This window comes from Gossypium hirsutum, chromosome D05 (assembly GCF_007990345.1).
Source record: "Gossypium hirsutum isolate 1008001.06 chromosome D05, Gossypium_hirsutum_v2.1, whole genome shotgun sequence".
Lineage (NCBI taxonomy): Eukaryota > Viridiplantae > Streptophyta > Magnoliopsida > Malvales > Malvaceae > Gossypium > Gossypium hirsutum.
The window spans coordinates 18696317-18711213 of record NC_053441.1 but is presented as its reverse complement, the minus strand read 5'-3'; the positions used below and the strand labels follow the sequence as shown (position 1 = coordinate 18711213).

Here is a 14897-nt window from a genome sequence, read left to right as displayed (position 1 = left end):
TGCCTCACTGTTTTATCGTGAGATTACTTGATTCTCTTTTATAACTATATATAAGAAAAAGAAATTAATCACGAGTAAAATATAATAATTATTGAGATGAATGGACATAAATTTGAAAGGATTTTTCTTCACCAGTTATAAAATAAATATGAAGATACCTTGATTCCAAAAAAAAGATCAAATTAAACTGAATTGAAGTCGAAGAACCCAACAACCATGCCAACATTTTAGGATAAAAGATAAATTTTGGCAGCAATTTGGAAATTAAAAAGGAAATGGAAAAGTGATGAGTAGCATGGCCCCATACTGCTCCTATGGTCAACATTTTCAAAACAATTTGATGAAGTCATTTCAACCTCTCTTCTATAGAAAGTATAAATAGCTATTGGTAGTCTGTCATCCCCAAAAAGAAAATATTAAATATAAAACCAAGCATGTGATTCTCATTCTAGTATAATAAGACATACATAAATTAGTGTTTGTAACTGGTGAAACATCATTAGCATAGATATTTAAATCATGAAAATGACATACTTACATCCAAGCCTTGTAAGAAATGCAAATCCCATATGAATGACACAGTTGACAAACATGGAACATTGGAATAAAAGACAAGAAAACCAAGAGGAAAACCCTAAACCAAGCAACCAACCATTATCTTTGCTTTGAACATGGTTCTGCTTCCTCAGTCATAAATAGATTGAGAGACGGAAAGATCAACCTCCTTTTTGCCACACTACGCCGCAAACTCTCTCTCTCACTCTGATGCTTTCCTTCATTGCCTTGGCTCTTCTGGCTCACGCCTTACCAATCGAATGTCAAAATCTACTTAAACATAAATTGAACATAATTATCCTGGCCGGACAAAGCAACATGGCCGGTCGTGGAGGTGTAGCCAACGAAACATCGACCGGCATTGGGACATGGGACGGTGTTGTTCCTCCACAGTGCCAACCTAACCCTTCCATCTTCCGGCTGAGTGCGGACCTGGCGTGGGTTAAAGCCCGTGAGCCAATCCATGCTGACATTGACGCCAGGAAGACAGATGGGGTTGGACCTGGGATGTCTTTTGCCAATGCGGTGCTGACCAAGGACCCCAACTTTGGGGTGGTGGGGTTGGTGCCTTGTGCGGTTGGAGGGACTACCATAAGCCAATGGCAGAAAGGGGAGTTTCTTTATGAGCAGTTGGTGAAGAGAGCTGAGATGGCGCAGCAGAGCGGAGGAGTTTATAGAGCAATGCTTTGGTATCAAGGCGAGGCCGATACAGTCAATGAAGAAGATGTTGAATTGTATAAAGGTAGATTGAAGACATTTTTCGACGATTTACGTTCTGATCTGCACGCACCTTTGCTCCCAATATTCCAGGTACGTACCATTTGTTTGATTGATTTTTATTCTTCATATGTTTTTATTTTAAAACCATGAATAGATCATAATCATCTGAATATAAACGACTTTTCAATATCTACACAAATTTGGTGGAATCGAATTGACTTAACTGGACCTTACTATTGAATCATGAGTTGTCATTTGTCCTAGAACAAGTATTTCAGATTTAAGGTTTAAAGAACTAAGCTTTGCTGACAAAGATGGACAGATTAGATTACTGGAGAGAAACCCATTATTCAAATGCGTCAAAAGATTACAACTGTACAGTCTAGTTGGGAGGCACATGTTGATTTATTTATCATCACTATTTGCCCAAACTTTTGAAAGTAAAAACAGTTTACAATGTTAAATGTGTAAAACATTTTGGGTTTTGTCATTGAAATCATCATTTGAGCAAATCAAACAAAAATTTTCTTCAAAGAAATTTTCTTTTTCAATAGCCCTAAATAATGGTAAATTTAATTGGTAGGTGATTCTAGCATCAGGAGAGGGACCTTATATTGAGGAAGTGAGAGAAGCCCAGTTAAATATAGGCCTGCCAAATGTGAAATGCGTGGACGCCAAGGGACTACCATTGGAACCAGATGACCTACATCTTACCACTCAAGCCCAAGTGAGACTCGGGGAGATGTTGGCTGATGCATACCTTCGGTTCAAGCCCAGGTCGTTGCAAAGTAACAATGTCCCAACCCCTTGTTCTAATTTTGTTCCTTTCTTTGTAATAACTGCTCAATTTCTCTGGATCATTCTCACTTTCTCATAGGTATGTGTAGAGAGAGGGTTTTAAATATTGGAGTGTTTCTCATAGGTATAAGAGTTTAAAATTTTTTTTATATAAAACAAAATTGAAAGATTTGATGATTAAAATGATTCTAACTTCAAGACTAGCAGTGGTATTACGATGTGAATAACAAGTCAATTCCAGTTCAACTTTTGGTTGAAACTTTGCCAACGTTACTCAAAACCACTCGACTTATATACCAAGTTAGGTTTCGTCTAACCCCTTGATGAGAAGGTCAATTAAATCCACTTAAATAAAGGGAAGTTGATGCAGGTGGAATTATATTTTCCTTTTTCCTGGTAAGCATTGCATGTTAAAAAAGTAATAATAATAAAATAGTTAGTCCATGGGAAATGCTCCTTCTCAAGCTCAAAGTAATTTTCTCAGGGTGCCAAATTGTGTCACACAACTGGTCTTTTTTAGTTTTAGAGGATAACCCCTGCTGCTTCCAGGATAGCAAATATGGTATTTTTAGCCGCTGTGCTGTATCCGATGTAGCATCAGTGACTACGGTGTTCCAATATGTCGAACTGGGGTTTTGTTAGGGGCCACACCATGATTGCTGTTGGTATACACATAATTTGTAGTCTTGCAGATTTCACTTATGAGACTATAAATTTTAGTATCTGCGATATCACATAAGTTTAAATTCCATTTCCCATTTGAAACTTTTAGTCTAAAACCAACTAAAACAGAAGTTGTAGGATAGATGGTTACCGGAAATTACAAAATCAAAGATTTGAAGATGCTAAATATTTATTCGACATCTCAATTACATGGATGAAACCCAAAAACAAAACCAGGTGGATGAAGCACATGTCTGAAATCACGAAAAAAGCAAACCCTCTTGGGGGAACACCACAAGAAAAAATTGTAATGCAATCCTAATAATAACATTTTATTTTACCAGACACCAACCTCCATAAACCCACCCTCGGTGTCGCAGCCCCTAAACATCCCAGTGGTGTTAAACCCACAAGCCACCTCACCATTCTTCGACACAGCAATTAGCCCTGCTTTACCTTCGTCCAACCTGTTCTTTATCACATAATCCACTGCCTCATGAAGATTCAACCCTTTGTACTCCATAACCGCAGCTACATCCCTTGCCAGGGTGCTTCGGATGATTGCTTCTCCTTCCCCTGTGCACGATACCCCGCACAACTCACATGCGTAGGTTCCTGCACCTATAATGGGCGAGTCACCGATCCTTCCTGACATCTTGTTCATGAGCCCACCAGTTGAAGTGCCTGCAGCGCACCGACCCTCCTTGTCAACCACCACACACCCAACTGTCTCCGGTGCGTAGACGCTGATCGGGAGCCCGTTCATCTGCAAATGGCTGTCCACAGCTGCACCGCAGGTGCCAACTGTCGGGATACGGTAATCAAACTGCTCAAATTTCAAAACTAGAAAAGGTTAGGCATGGATAATCCCCCACCAGGTGATTAGCGCGCGGCTGCATCAATCAAATTAATCAATGTCGTTTCAGGTAAAAGTAGATCAAAATCGAACGTACCAGGATTGAGTTTGCTTCTTTAGCCAACTTAAGCATCCCCACGTTATCTTCTGTGATGAAGTAATCATTGTCCACCATCTCCACGCCCTGAACAAAAGTACAAGCCATTACATTAAATTCAAATTTTATTTTATTAAAAAAAAAAGGAAACAAAGAGCCTTACGTAACTGAAGATTATAAACTCTCACATCACGTGTGGGTCCATGAAAGCAGAATCAAAGATCCAAGACAATGAAGGTTTTAAACAGGTAAAAGAACAAACCTGTTTCTTGGCAAACTCTTCGGCTCCCGGGGTGGTCAAATAAGAATGCGGTGATTTCTCCATGACGAGTCGGGCGAGGGAGATTGGGTTCTTAACCGTGGTTAAGCCAGAAACGGCACCGCATCTCCTTTTAGGCCCGTCCATAATGCTGGCTTCCATTTCCACTGTTCCTTTCTCCGTAAGAGCAGACCCACGCCCGGAGTTGAACAGCGGGTCTGTTTCCAGTTCTCTCACCTATCAAATCAATTTTCAAATTTTTATTAAAAAATGAAAAACCAAATAAAAACTCCCCATTGTATCCAAAATAGTTAAAATTCGAATGATCTAAATTAAGAACAATCAACGATACGAATCAAGTTTCCAGAGCGTTTTCAATGATGTCTGCATATTCATTATTAAAAGATGTTATCTTTACTTATTAGTTACTATATTATGAATAGGCAAGGAAGATTAAAATTGTTGTTTCTGACGACATTGGCATTTGGTTAATGGGAAGGATAGGAAAGGAAGGAAGAAAGCAAAATGGACATACAACAAGTTCAACGACGTCAATGGCGGGGACATTAGAGCGGAGAGCAGAGATGCCAATATCAAGGCAACGAGTGAGGAGTCTCTTAGCCTCGTCTTGTCTTTCCTTAGGGAGATTAGGGTCGACACCAGCGCCACCATGAACAGCGATAGCCCAGGCTCCCATTCCTCCCTTTTCCGCCTCTCACTCTCGCTCTCGCCTAGCGCCTCGCTTTAAGCCCTCTTCGTTAGTTGAAGTTGTTACGTGAACAAAATACTCGATCCTTTGGGCTGCTTTTATAGACTTCGTCAAATCTCCATTTCTGTTGTACTCTCCCACTTCCTCTGAGGACACCATTGTCATTTCCTATTACACGGTAAAATTAAAATCACAGCGGGGTGACTCGCGCTTTCTTCCTTAAATATTTTTTTTGAAAAGAATTGAAGGAATATTTACGGTCCACCACTTGCCTCTTATGCCTCACTATAGTATTATTTACTACAAATTTCATTATTTAAAATTTAAAAATTAAATAAATACTTTTTTAGTAATAATTATTTATTACTATCGATTTAAAAAAACCTTAATAGTAGATTTTTTCTATGGTTTTTAAATTTTTATCCCTATTTTACAAGTTTATTATAATTAAATTTGATTTTATTTTTGTTAGTTTTCCCGTTGAGTTGGTATTAGTCGGTTACCACGTCGATTAAGATTAAACGCGGTTAAAAGATTTATATCAGTATAGATTAATTTAGTAAATTAGTTAATTCAATTTCGGTAGAATTTCAGATCAATTTTAAATTTATAATAGTAATTAGAGTTTTATGGATGCAATTATACATTAAATTAAAGTTCAAGGGCGAAGCCAAACAACACCTAAAATGAAAATTTTCATCTTTAACTTTTTTTATAATTTATAAAATTTTTAATTAACATATGATAAACTTGTACTTTCAACTCAAAAAATAAAATTATATTTTTTCTATCATCAAAATATAAAATTCAATATCACCTCTCAAAAAAGATGTGGTTCCTATTTCCTAATTTCCACCTCTATATTGCACAACACACAAACAAGATTAACTTACGAACCCCAAGAAATCATTGTCTTTGGTTGATAACCTCTCATGAATAGTTAGCCAACCGACACGTGAATTTTTAGGATAGTAAGGGTGAGTTTGGATGGGCGATGCGTTTACCTGCGGTTAGTGTAAAAACAGCGGTGGAGATGAGATTAGATACTGTAGTGATACTGTAGCGTGAGACAAAAAGTAAGCTAAACGCACCGCACTGCACCCAATCGCCCATCCAAACCCACCCTAAGATTGTCCTCAGACCATTTTCGTAACGATTTGATTTTAAACTGTATAATAAAAATCAACTTTTAGGCTAATTTTTTAAAATTAAGTTAGTAAAATATGAAATTTTAGGATAGATTATTAAATAGAACTAATTAAATAAATCGATTAAGCTAATTTCTATAAAAAAATACATTGACAAGTAAATAAGAAGGTTTAATTGAAGTCTCAGAATAGGTCCATGTATTGTCAAGTCCTCAAAAATAATCATTACACAATAAATGAAGGATCAGTGGCCAACCATATTGTGAACAGTTGGATCCCACCATTGGTTAATGTTACGGATTAATAGTCAAGTTAATGGGTTAATTAGTGGGAGAGAAAATTATTTAATTAGAAATTTAATTTATTAATTAAATTAAATTAATAAATAACATTTATTTTTGGAATAAAAAATGTGCATTAGATTAGATTAAATTATAAAATGTTAGGTTTAAAGTTTATGAAGTGTATATAATTGAACCCAATACATAAGAGAACTAAAACCCCTCATAATACATACGAGGGACGACAACCCTAGTATACTTAATTAGGGTGTGCCACCCCCTTCTTCTAGTTAGCTTAGGAAACTAGTTTTTCTATTAAATGGATATTCTTTGTATTTTACTAATTCAACCAAATTATCCTATCTCTCATTATAAATAGATAGTACTAGTAGAGCTATTTACATGAGCTTCATAAAACAATTTCAAATATTTTTATTCTGCCCGAAAATAATGATAATTTATTTTTTAAGTATAAATTCTATTTTATAAGAATAACAATTCTATCGGTTTCTATTGAGAGAGAATTACTTTCCTACTAAAAGTGATTGTTTTTGGTTTTGTGTTTAATTAGTGATTGTTCAAGCCCATACTCGAAGTGATTTGTAGTACGAGAATAGCGAACAAGATTGTCTAGTTGAAAGTTGGAAGCGTTTAGGATCCGTTTCACACTAAGCACAAGTACTTTTCGAGAAAGTTTATTGCTATAAATATTACAAACCAGCTTGTTTTTTCAAAATTTTAATTTTTCACTATGATAGAAAACCATTTTTAAACTAAATTTTTGCAACACAAGTTTCGTATAGATTTAGTAGATCAAGCCAGAAGCATCCAGAACTTAGCAGCTCAACTCGGACCAAATTTGTGCTCGTTTTGTATGTATATAATTATGACATATATCTAGGTTGAGTGTTATGGTTTAATGTATATCTTGGTGGTTTTGGTATATTTTGATAACTTGACTCATGATGTTTTAAATGATGGATTTTGATGCTTGACTACGTAGATTGTTATGCATTATTATATGTGTTTCTTTACGCTATTTACCTTGTTAGGTGGTGACTTACTGAATATGTGTTAGAATGGTATTTGAAATAATGATTATATGATAGTGATGAAATTTGGTAAGTTTGAGTTTGTCTTAGTTAAGGTTTGAATACATACAAACATATATTTTAGGTCATTTTACTTTTGAGTCTCGAGACAGTAAGAATATACCTCAAGAACTCAATAACAAAATTTACCATTTATTGCATCTCATTATGTAAAGTCTCGAAACTTACCAAGCAAGTCTCGAGACAAACTCACATAGGTCTTGAGACAAAGTGGCCTATGTCTTTAGGCAGTGGCACATTGAAGCTAAAATAGTTTTACCTTGTTCTAGGTCTCGATACAATAATCTACTGTCTTGAAACATCTAAACATCAAAACTAAATTAAGAAAACATAGAAGGTATTTCTCGAGATTAGTCTTGGGACAGGAAGGATTTAGTCTCGAGACATAAACTCTAATGTATTGAGACACTTCAACATCAAATGAGAAATAAAATTTATAATGTCTCGAGACATGAAGGTTATGTCTCGAGACCCTCAATAGATTTTGGGTAAATGAGTTTGGATTCAAATTCTAACTATGCTTTTAACCTCATACAACTCTAGAATGCTAATAAGACAATTGATTGACAATTAATTAAATTATATGTGTGTGTATAATAAGTATGTATAAGAATCGAATTTCTTGAATGCCACATTATTTGCTAATTGAGGGTGAATTAATCTAAGTTTCTCCAACAATGTAATGTCACATATTTAGATTTGGCTATCAGGTTGGATGTGGAGTGTCACATTTATTGGCATTAAAACTAGAGTTTACTTGATTATTGAACTAAATTGAGCATTAAAATTGAGTCTAAAATAAATACACGACATTGTCAATATTAAGTCTGAGCTAAGTTTGGATGTTAATTATGTTATTGCTTGTTTTACTATAGTTAAAGGATGTCTGACGAATTGAAAAATGAGATAAGTGATAAAATAGAGTTGAGAGCTTCTCGAGTAGAGAAAGGAGACGAGAATGAACATACGATGCTTGATAATGATCAACCAAGTGCGCGACATACATCTAGAACTGTGAGACCGTGACGTGAAGGTCAATGAGATGAAGCACTCTTAACATACTATCATGGATGTTCTGCATAGGGCTGTCAGAGTTGCACCCCAATCCGCTTCCTCGATTGGAGCCCGAAAAGCTCCAATTAAATAGCCAGAGAGTATGATACCACTGAAGTTAAAGTTATGAAAGGCACAGAACCCGAAATTGCTGAGTATTGCCTAGAAACAGTAGAGTGACTATTAGATCAGTCAGAGTACAGAACCCGAAATTGCTGAGAATTGCCTAGAAACAATAGAGTGACTATTAGATCAGTTGGAGTATACACCGCCCGAGCGTGGCATATACACGGTTTCATTGCTTAAAGAGGAAGCCTACTAGTGGTGGCTAACAATGATTCACCATATCCAGGTATAACAAGTCACTTGGACCTTTTCTAGTGATTCATCCTATCCCAAAATGTTTATTTTTCTATTTTAAGATTATTTAACAATCAATGTAAGAGCGAATAATTAAATAAAAAGTTAAAATGATATTTGTTGTAAAGTTGAAGGGCGAAAAAATTCTTATACCTAAAATATATATAATTTTTAACTCGAATAAAAAAATACAGACTTATTGAAACACTATTGTATGCCTGTACAATCATGCACGAATTAATTAAGTAGACGTCATTGTATTTGAAGTAAATACGACAACATAATAAACAATTTACTAAAACAACACCTAAACAGAACAGAACACAAAATTGTAAAGAAAAGTAATAAATAAATAAATAAAAGCAGGAGAGACAATGTATTAAACATTTCAAAGTTGGTTTTGGATTTTTGCATGCTGAATAATGTTGTTTTTTCCTAATTTGAATCATGTTGAACATGTATAATATATTTAACTAAGATATGTATACAATTTTGATTTTTTTATCAGAGATAAAAGTAAAGGGTTAATAAATAAATTGTCTTTTGAACTTATTCAAAAGTATTTAGTTGGTATTTAATTTTTTTTTACCTAGTTGGTATTTAAACTTGTATTCCAGCATTCATATTGGCACCTATGTACTAACACCGTTAGTTTGTATTGATGTGGCGTTAATGACCAATCTTATAGTAACATATGATAACCTCTCAATATAACATGTGGCATACATAAATTAAAAGTTAGAAATCTTTTTAAAAAATATAAATTCATTTTAAAAAGTATAATTTTTTAGACAAACTCATATACCAATTTAATACTTTTGGACAATTTTAGGGGGCAAACAATATGTTAGCCCTTAAAATTTTAAGGTTACTAACAAATTGGGACATATGTATGATGAAATACATATTCAAATAGCAATTAAATACTAATTAAATACTTTTTAGACAAATTTAAGGATAACTACATACAATCCCTTTAAAGAAAAGAGGAAGGATAGAAAGGGCATGGCCATTATTAGGCTTTCTTACGGGCGTGCAGATTGTGCAACTCTGATTTTGAAGTCTGCCAACAAGAAGCCCTGGTTTTAGGTTTTAAAACTTATAAGCTCTATTTGGTAGGATGGATTAAATAAATATTAAAGTTTCATTAATTTAATGATTAAATAACGAAAATAAGATTCTTTAAAAAAATTATGAAAACAAGATTAATGTTTGTTGAATTTAGAAATATTCATAGATAGGGTCAGATCCGATCAAATCGGGTTGATGTCAGATTTTAAAATATTTTTTAACTTTAGGTCTGTTTTTGGGTTAGGCCGTGTTTTATTATTAAAAATTAATAAAATATTAAAAATATATTTTAATTGTTATTTTATATATTTTATAATTAAATTTTAATTTAAAACTTTTTTTTTTAAATTGAGTTCGGGTCGGCTTGCCCCGAAGTGAAAAAATCTTTATCTAAACTTGGTAAGTTGAGACAAACATACTTAATTGGACAGACTACTTGACTCTAGAACAAGTCTTAATAAATCAAACGATAAAAAGTTAGATAATTCTTAAGTAATATATTAAGTTTAAGTCTTATTAACTAAAAAGAATTCCTTAGAAGAATTTTACCTTATATTTAGAAAACTAATCCAGTTTGACTTTGGTGCTAACTGGGGGAGGGTTGATAGGGGCCGGTACCCTAAAACGTGAAATTTATTTTTTACCTCTTTAAATCTTATATAAAATTTATATTAGTAAATAATAAAATTATATTTTTATATTTTTTAAATATAAAATTTTGATTTAATTTTTTAAAAATATAAAATATAAAATATAAAATATAAAATATAGATTATAAAATTGATAAAATTACATTAAAATATTGATAACTTAGTTCCGCACCAAAAGATTTTCATAGTTTTGCGCAGTGCCTAATGTTGATTAATTATAATGAATGCCAAAAGTTAGATAGAGGGTAGCTGAGCACAGGCGGCGGGCAATAAAAAAATATGAACAAAAGGCTGGGGACCCCTGTGTCTGACTGGAGATTAATTTCTAATACCAAAATACATAGAAAATCTTCATCATAATCTAATAATGGAGTTAAGGTTGCATGGAGTATATTCATAGATTGTACGTAAATGGTTACAGTTATAGAAATTGATGCTTTGGTTTTAAAAGTAGAATGCACATCGAAGCTACGGCGTAAAATTGGAGAACCCTGGCCTGGCCTGGTGGCACTGCATTTTGCAGTAAAAGCTGTTGGGTGACTCAAAGCACACTCAAAGTTTGCTGGATGTTTGTCTCCATTCACTCCTCAACCCTGCCCCTTCCTTTCTTTACTGATTTTCTCTACAAATAACATTGTTCTACTTCTGCACCTATTCCGAGAGGACAGCTGTAATTTACTAGGAGATGCCTGCGTTTTGCTGCAATGTCCAATTATTCTTAAGCTTGGTTTCATTAAGCCATGACTTTAGCCATTCAGATTAGGCTCTCATTGTTTGAGATCATAATTATTAAAACTTAAACTTCAGTTTATTGGTTGGTATAGCTCTTGAAATTAAACCTACTTCTAGCAAATTAATGTTAAATCGGTAAAATATATTGATTCATGTTATTAAAATGAGTGCTTCACAAATTAAATTTGAAAAAAAAATTAAGGTGACGTTTGATTTCAAGAATTATAAAATTCTAAAAAGGTAAAAGATAATAATATAGCTATATTATAACTCCAATCATTATACAATATTTAGGCTGTGTTTGATAGGGGGAAAACCAATTCCGGAATTGGTTTTATAGGTTTTCCAGTGTTTGATAGCAGGAAAATATTTTCCTTTTGTAAAACCAATTCCGCAACACGGGAAAACCTCTTACAAATTTGAGGAAAATGTCTTACGCTTTTAAACTCGGTAAGACATTTTCCGAAAAATGACGCCTTCTTCTCCCCTTTAACCTTTCCCTTCCCCTTCCCTTCTCCCTTCCCCTTGTGTTGCAAATCAATTTGGTCAAGGACTTCTTCCGGTTCCTCCTTAATCCAGGTAAGGCTCCTTCTTCTTCTTCTTCCATTCTTCATTCCTTTTTCTTCTTCTGTTCTTCATCTTCTCTTCTCAGCATATTCTGTTTTGTTTCCTCTCTTTCTCTCTTTCTCAGGCAAATTTACCATGAATTCTTCGCCGGGTCTTGGCTTAAGGGATATCTGATGGATTTCAAAAGTTGTTGAAGATTGAAGATTGAAGATGACCAAGGTTCTGCTCAAGGGATATCTGATGGATTTCAAAAGTTTTACTCTGATAGATTTGATCTTTCTTCTAAGGACAAAGAATGTAAAAACTTTGGTCCTCAGGTAATAATTGATTTCTGTCTTCCCCATCTAATCTGGAAATAGTACCGTGTATATTAGGAGATAAAATATGCATGTTTCAATCTTTTTTTCTTTTGGCAGAAAGATGGCAATGGTGATGGATGCAGTAATTTCCTTCAACAGCTGCCTGGATCTCTGCCGGGGGTTCAGTCATATGAAGGTTTTGCTAAAAATATTGGCGGAGATGCAGATGCTCCAGTTCATAGCATGACACATGAGGTATGAAAAGATTTGAAGTAGCCCTGATTTAGAGAGATAAAAAATAGATTACTGAGTTTCTCTTTAAACTCCCCTAACCCTTCAATTGTGATTGTTAAATTCTGCCATCATCTTACTAGGTAATCATTTTGGATTTGGTTTTAGCTATTACACAAGCTTCTGAATATAAAATGCTAACATCACACAACTTACTTTTGTTTTTGATAAATCACACAACTTACTATCAAATGAATATACAAGGGAACATCTTTGTGGCCAATGTCTAATCCCTTGCTCAAATTACCAGTGATGCCATGGACTTGTGATAGTTCACTATTTGTCTGCTAGGTGAGCAAATATGGAAGAGAGCAAAGCTCTTCCCCAAAACGTAGATGGATAGGATAAGATGTGGACTAGGGTAATCTTTTATATGAAACAGAGTATTCATTGATGGTTTATTGCATTGCCTATAGTGAGATTCATAGGCATATTCACTAAATGCATATCATATGATAACCAGTTGGGTTTGGGTTAAGTCTAGAACTGTTTTCTACTTTTGCTTTGTGCATTTTTTGGCTAGGATGAGTTGTACAGGGCAAGTAAAACAAATCTTGAGCTTCTGAAAATTCCCTATTTCTTTTTCTGAAGAATTTTGTCAGCTCTACTTGATTGTACCAAAGCATTAAACTTGTATAAATATGTGAAGCAATGCCCCTAGAAATGTGCAGATGTTACTATTAGCTAGTAGCTGCACTTCCTTAGAGTCTTCTATTAGATGTTTTCGTACCAAAGTTCAGCAGTATAACAGTCTGACGCCATATATTTATTTAACTAAAATATGGCTTGTGATATTTTGCTGCATTTGAGGTAATGTTCTTAATAACATTAAGAAAATGATAGTAATTATCCCCTTTCTTTTTAATGCATATTTAAATGGAAATGGTTTTTTGTGATCAAGATGAAAAGAATGGAGCACATATTTCGAAGTGGCTAAGGTTATCCATTAGAATGTATGGAAGTTTTAAAGGAAAGGATTAAACAAATTATACCAAATGATATAACCCCTAAATGATATAATCCAGTTTGCAGCCTAAGTGGACAATACCTCTGTCAAAAGTTCTAAAAGCAAGTTTGCAGCCTCTTTCTTCTACAGAAGGAGGAGTGCAGTTAAAATTGTGAATGAGAGGTTTATATTTGATCGATTTCTGTCTTTTTCTTCTATAATTTCCTGGCCGTATGATGCGGGGAACCTTATTGAACCCCATATTCTTTTAGGGAAATATAGTCATTTTTCTCATGTTGTACTAGCTGAACTGTATTGTTCTTTTATATATGTGCTGCTATAATTTTACTAGGTTGTTATACATTATCTTAACTCACACGACTTGTACCTGATGCAAATGTCTATATATACATGACAAATACATTCTAAACATGAAAATATGAGTTGCATTTTACTAATATCTCTTGCGACTGGTGCCTGATGTGATGTCCATATATCCAAACATGAAAATGTTGGTTCCAAATTACATATCATGAAGATGGTAGTTATATAATTTTACATTCATGTGTTTTGGTGTGATTGCAAATCAAGGATGGTTTTGCTGAGGGGAAAGACCTGGTTGTGCCTGTTATGTCTGCAATGGGGGAAGAGCAGATCTGTGCTCTCAAAGACATTGGTCCTAAGTAGTTTCAAATTCATTTATTGCAAATCTTAGATGGAACCATAAAAGACTTTGGCAATACTAAATGCGGTTTTGATGTTTTGTTTTGGGTTTGGATAGAAAAAAGAGAACAACAATATAACTAGTTTCTTGTTGTGCTATGGATTACTGTTTTGCTTTTCTTTTTCAATAATTTTTATTATCTCGTCTTTATTTTTTGTGTTGGTAACATTTGATAATTTTACGGAAAACATTTTACTACCAATCAAACAGACCCTTAGCTTAAAGCGGAGAGTTATTGGAATATATCAATTAAATTTGATAATTTTCTCCGTACACAACTTGATTATATCATAAGCCGATTGAGTTAATATGTGGGTTTGAGTGCGCTGAAACGCATTATCCTCCTATTTATAGGTTGAAGAGAGGCTATGGATAGTTTTAACCATTATGTCAAAATGAACAAATACAATTAGAACCTCTAATGATATAACATTAATATATAAATATGTAATTCTAATTAAAAAAATTCAAGTTATTATCTTTTAAATTTGTAAATATAGTTTTAAATTATTAAATTAATAAAATCTTGTTTAAATGATTAACATTATAAATAATTAATAAATTTTATTCAAACATAATATTTTATTATTATGAGCAAATATAACTTATTTTGGTCTAAATTTAGTAAAAAATTTTAATTAATTAATTAAAGATATGGACCTAATTGAACATGCTAAATGATTCAAATAGAGACCTGATTGCATAATCAAAAAAATGTTAGGTATCGAATCTAAAATGAACCCATTATCCCAGTTCACCAAATCCCCATTCCCTCTCTGGGCAGGTGTCATTATGGCAATGCCCATGGACTCTCAATATGGATTGTGTTAGATGATAGTCTGTATTTTATTTTTGAAACTATAAAATCACCCTCACCACATTTTTATTTATTAAATTAGATAAATAGACTATTTAATTATCATTTGAAAAATAAATGATAGAGATTGTCTGTAACTTCTAGCTTTTTCTAAAGTTTATAAATCTATTAATATTTAAAATTCCATTT

At 33.6% G+C, this 14897-nt stretch overlaps 2 protein-coding genes and 1 long non-coding RNA gene across 3 annotated transcripts; 2 read left to right on the top strand and 1 right to left on the bottom strand.

Moving 5' to 3' along the window:
* The first annotated feature begins 633 nt into the window (after positions 1-633).
* On the top strand, positions 634-2256 carry LOC107905607 (probable carbohydrate esterase At4g34215). The gene is made up of 2 exons (XM_016832303.2): positions 634-1365; positions 1859-2256. The coding sequence occupies exons 1-2, from the start codon at positions 766-768 to the stop codon at positions 2150-2152; spliced, it is 894 nt and encodes a 297-aa protein (XP_016687792.1). The 5' UTR covers positions 634-765; the 3' UTR covers positions 2153-2256.
* Positions 2257-2906: 650 nt separating this feature from the next.
* On the bottom strand, positions 2907-4747 carry LOC107905606 (probable isoaspartyl peptidase/L-asparaginase 2). The gene is made up of 4 exons (XM_016832302.2): positions 4484-4747; positions 3952-4185; positions 3690-3776; positions 2907-3562 (listed from the first exon to the last, which is right to left on the bottom strand). The coding sequence occupies exons 1-4, from the start codon at positions 4643-4645 to the stop codon at positions 3074-3076; spliced, it is 972 nt and encodes a 323-aa protein (XP_016687791.1). The 5' UTR covers positions 4646-4747; the 3' UTR covers positions 2907-3073.
* A 6644-nt stretch (positions 4748-11391) lies between these two features.
* Positions 11392-14041, top strand: LOC107905605 (uncharacterized). Its single transcript, XR_001686562.2, has 4 exons — positions 11392-11643; positions 11756-11948; positions 12048-12185; positions 13759-14041. It is a non-coding gene; the product is annotated as an uncharacterized lncRNA (long non-coding RNA).
* Positions 14042-14897: the final 856 nt, after the last annotated feature.

What these genes read in the sequence shown, in the direction of transcription:
- LOC107905606 (XM_016832302.2), bottom strand. Translation starts at nt 4,645, where the DNA reads ATGGGAGCCTGGGCTATCGCTGTTCATGGTGGCGCTGGTGTCGACCCT. An exon ending in TTGACGTCGTTGAACTTGTT is followed by an intron (nt 4,186 to 4,483) that starts GTATGTCCATTT and finishes TTGATTTGATAG; the next exon opens with GTGAGAGAACTGGAAACAGA. An exon ending in AAGAAGCAAACTCAATCCTG is followed by an intron (nt 3,563 to 3,689) that starts GTACGTTCGATT and finishes AAATTTGAGCAG; the next exon opens with TTTGATTACCGTATCCCGAC.
- LOC107905607 (XM_016832303.2), top strand. Translation starts at nt 766, where the DNA reads ATGCTTTCCTTCATTGCCTTGGCTCTTCTGGCTCACGCCTTACCAATC. An exon ending in CTTTGCTCCCAATATTCCAG is followed by an intron (nt 1,366 to 1,858) that starts GTACGTACCATT and finishes TTTAATTGGTAG; the next exon opens with GTGATTCTAGCATCAGGAGA.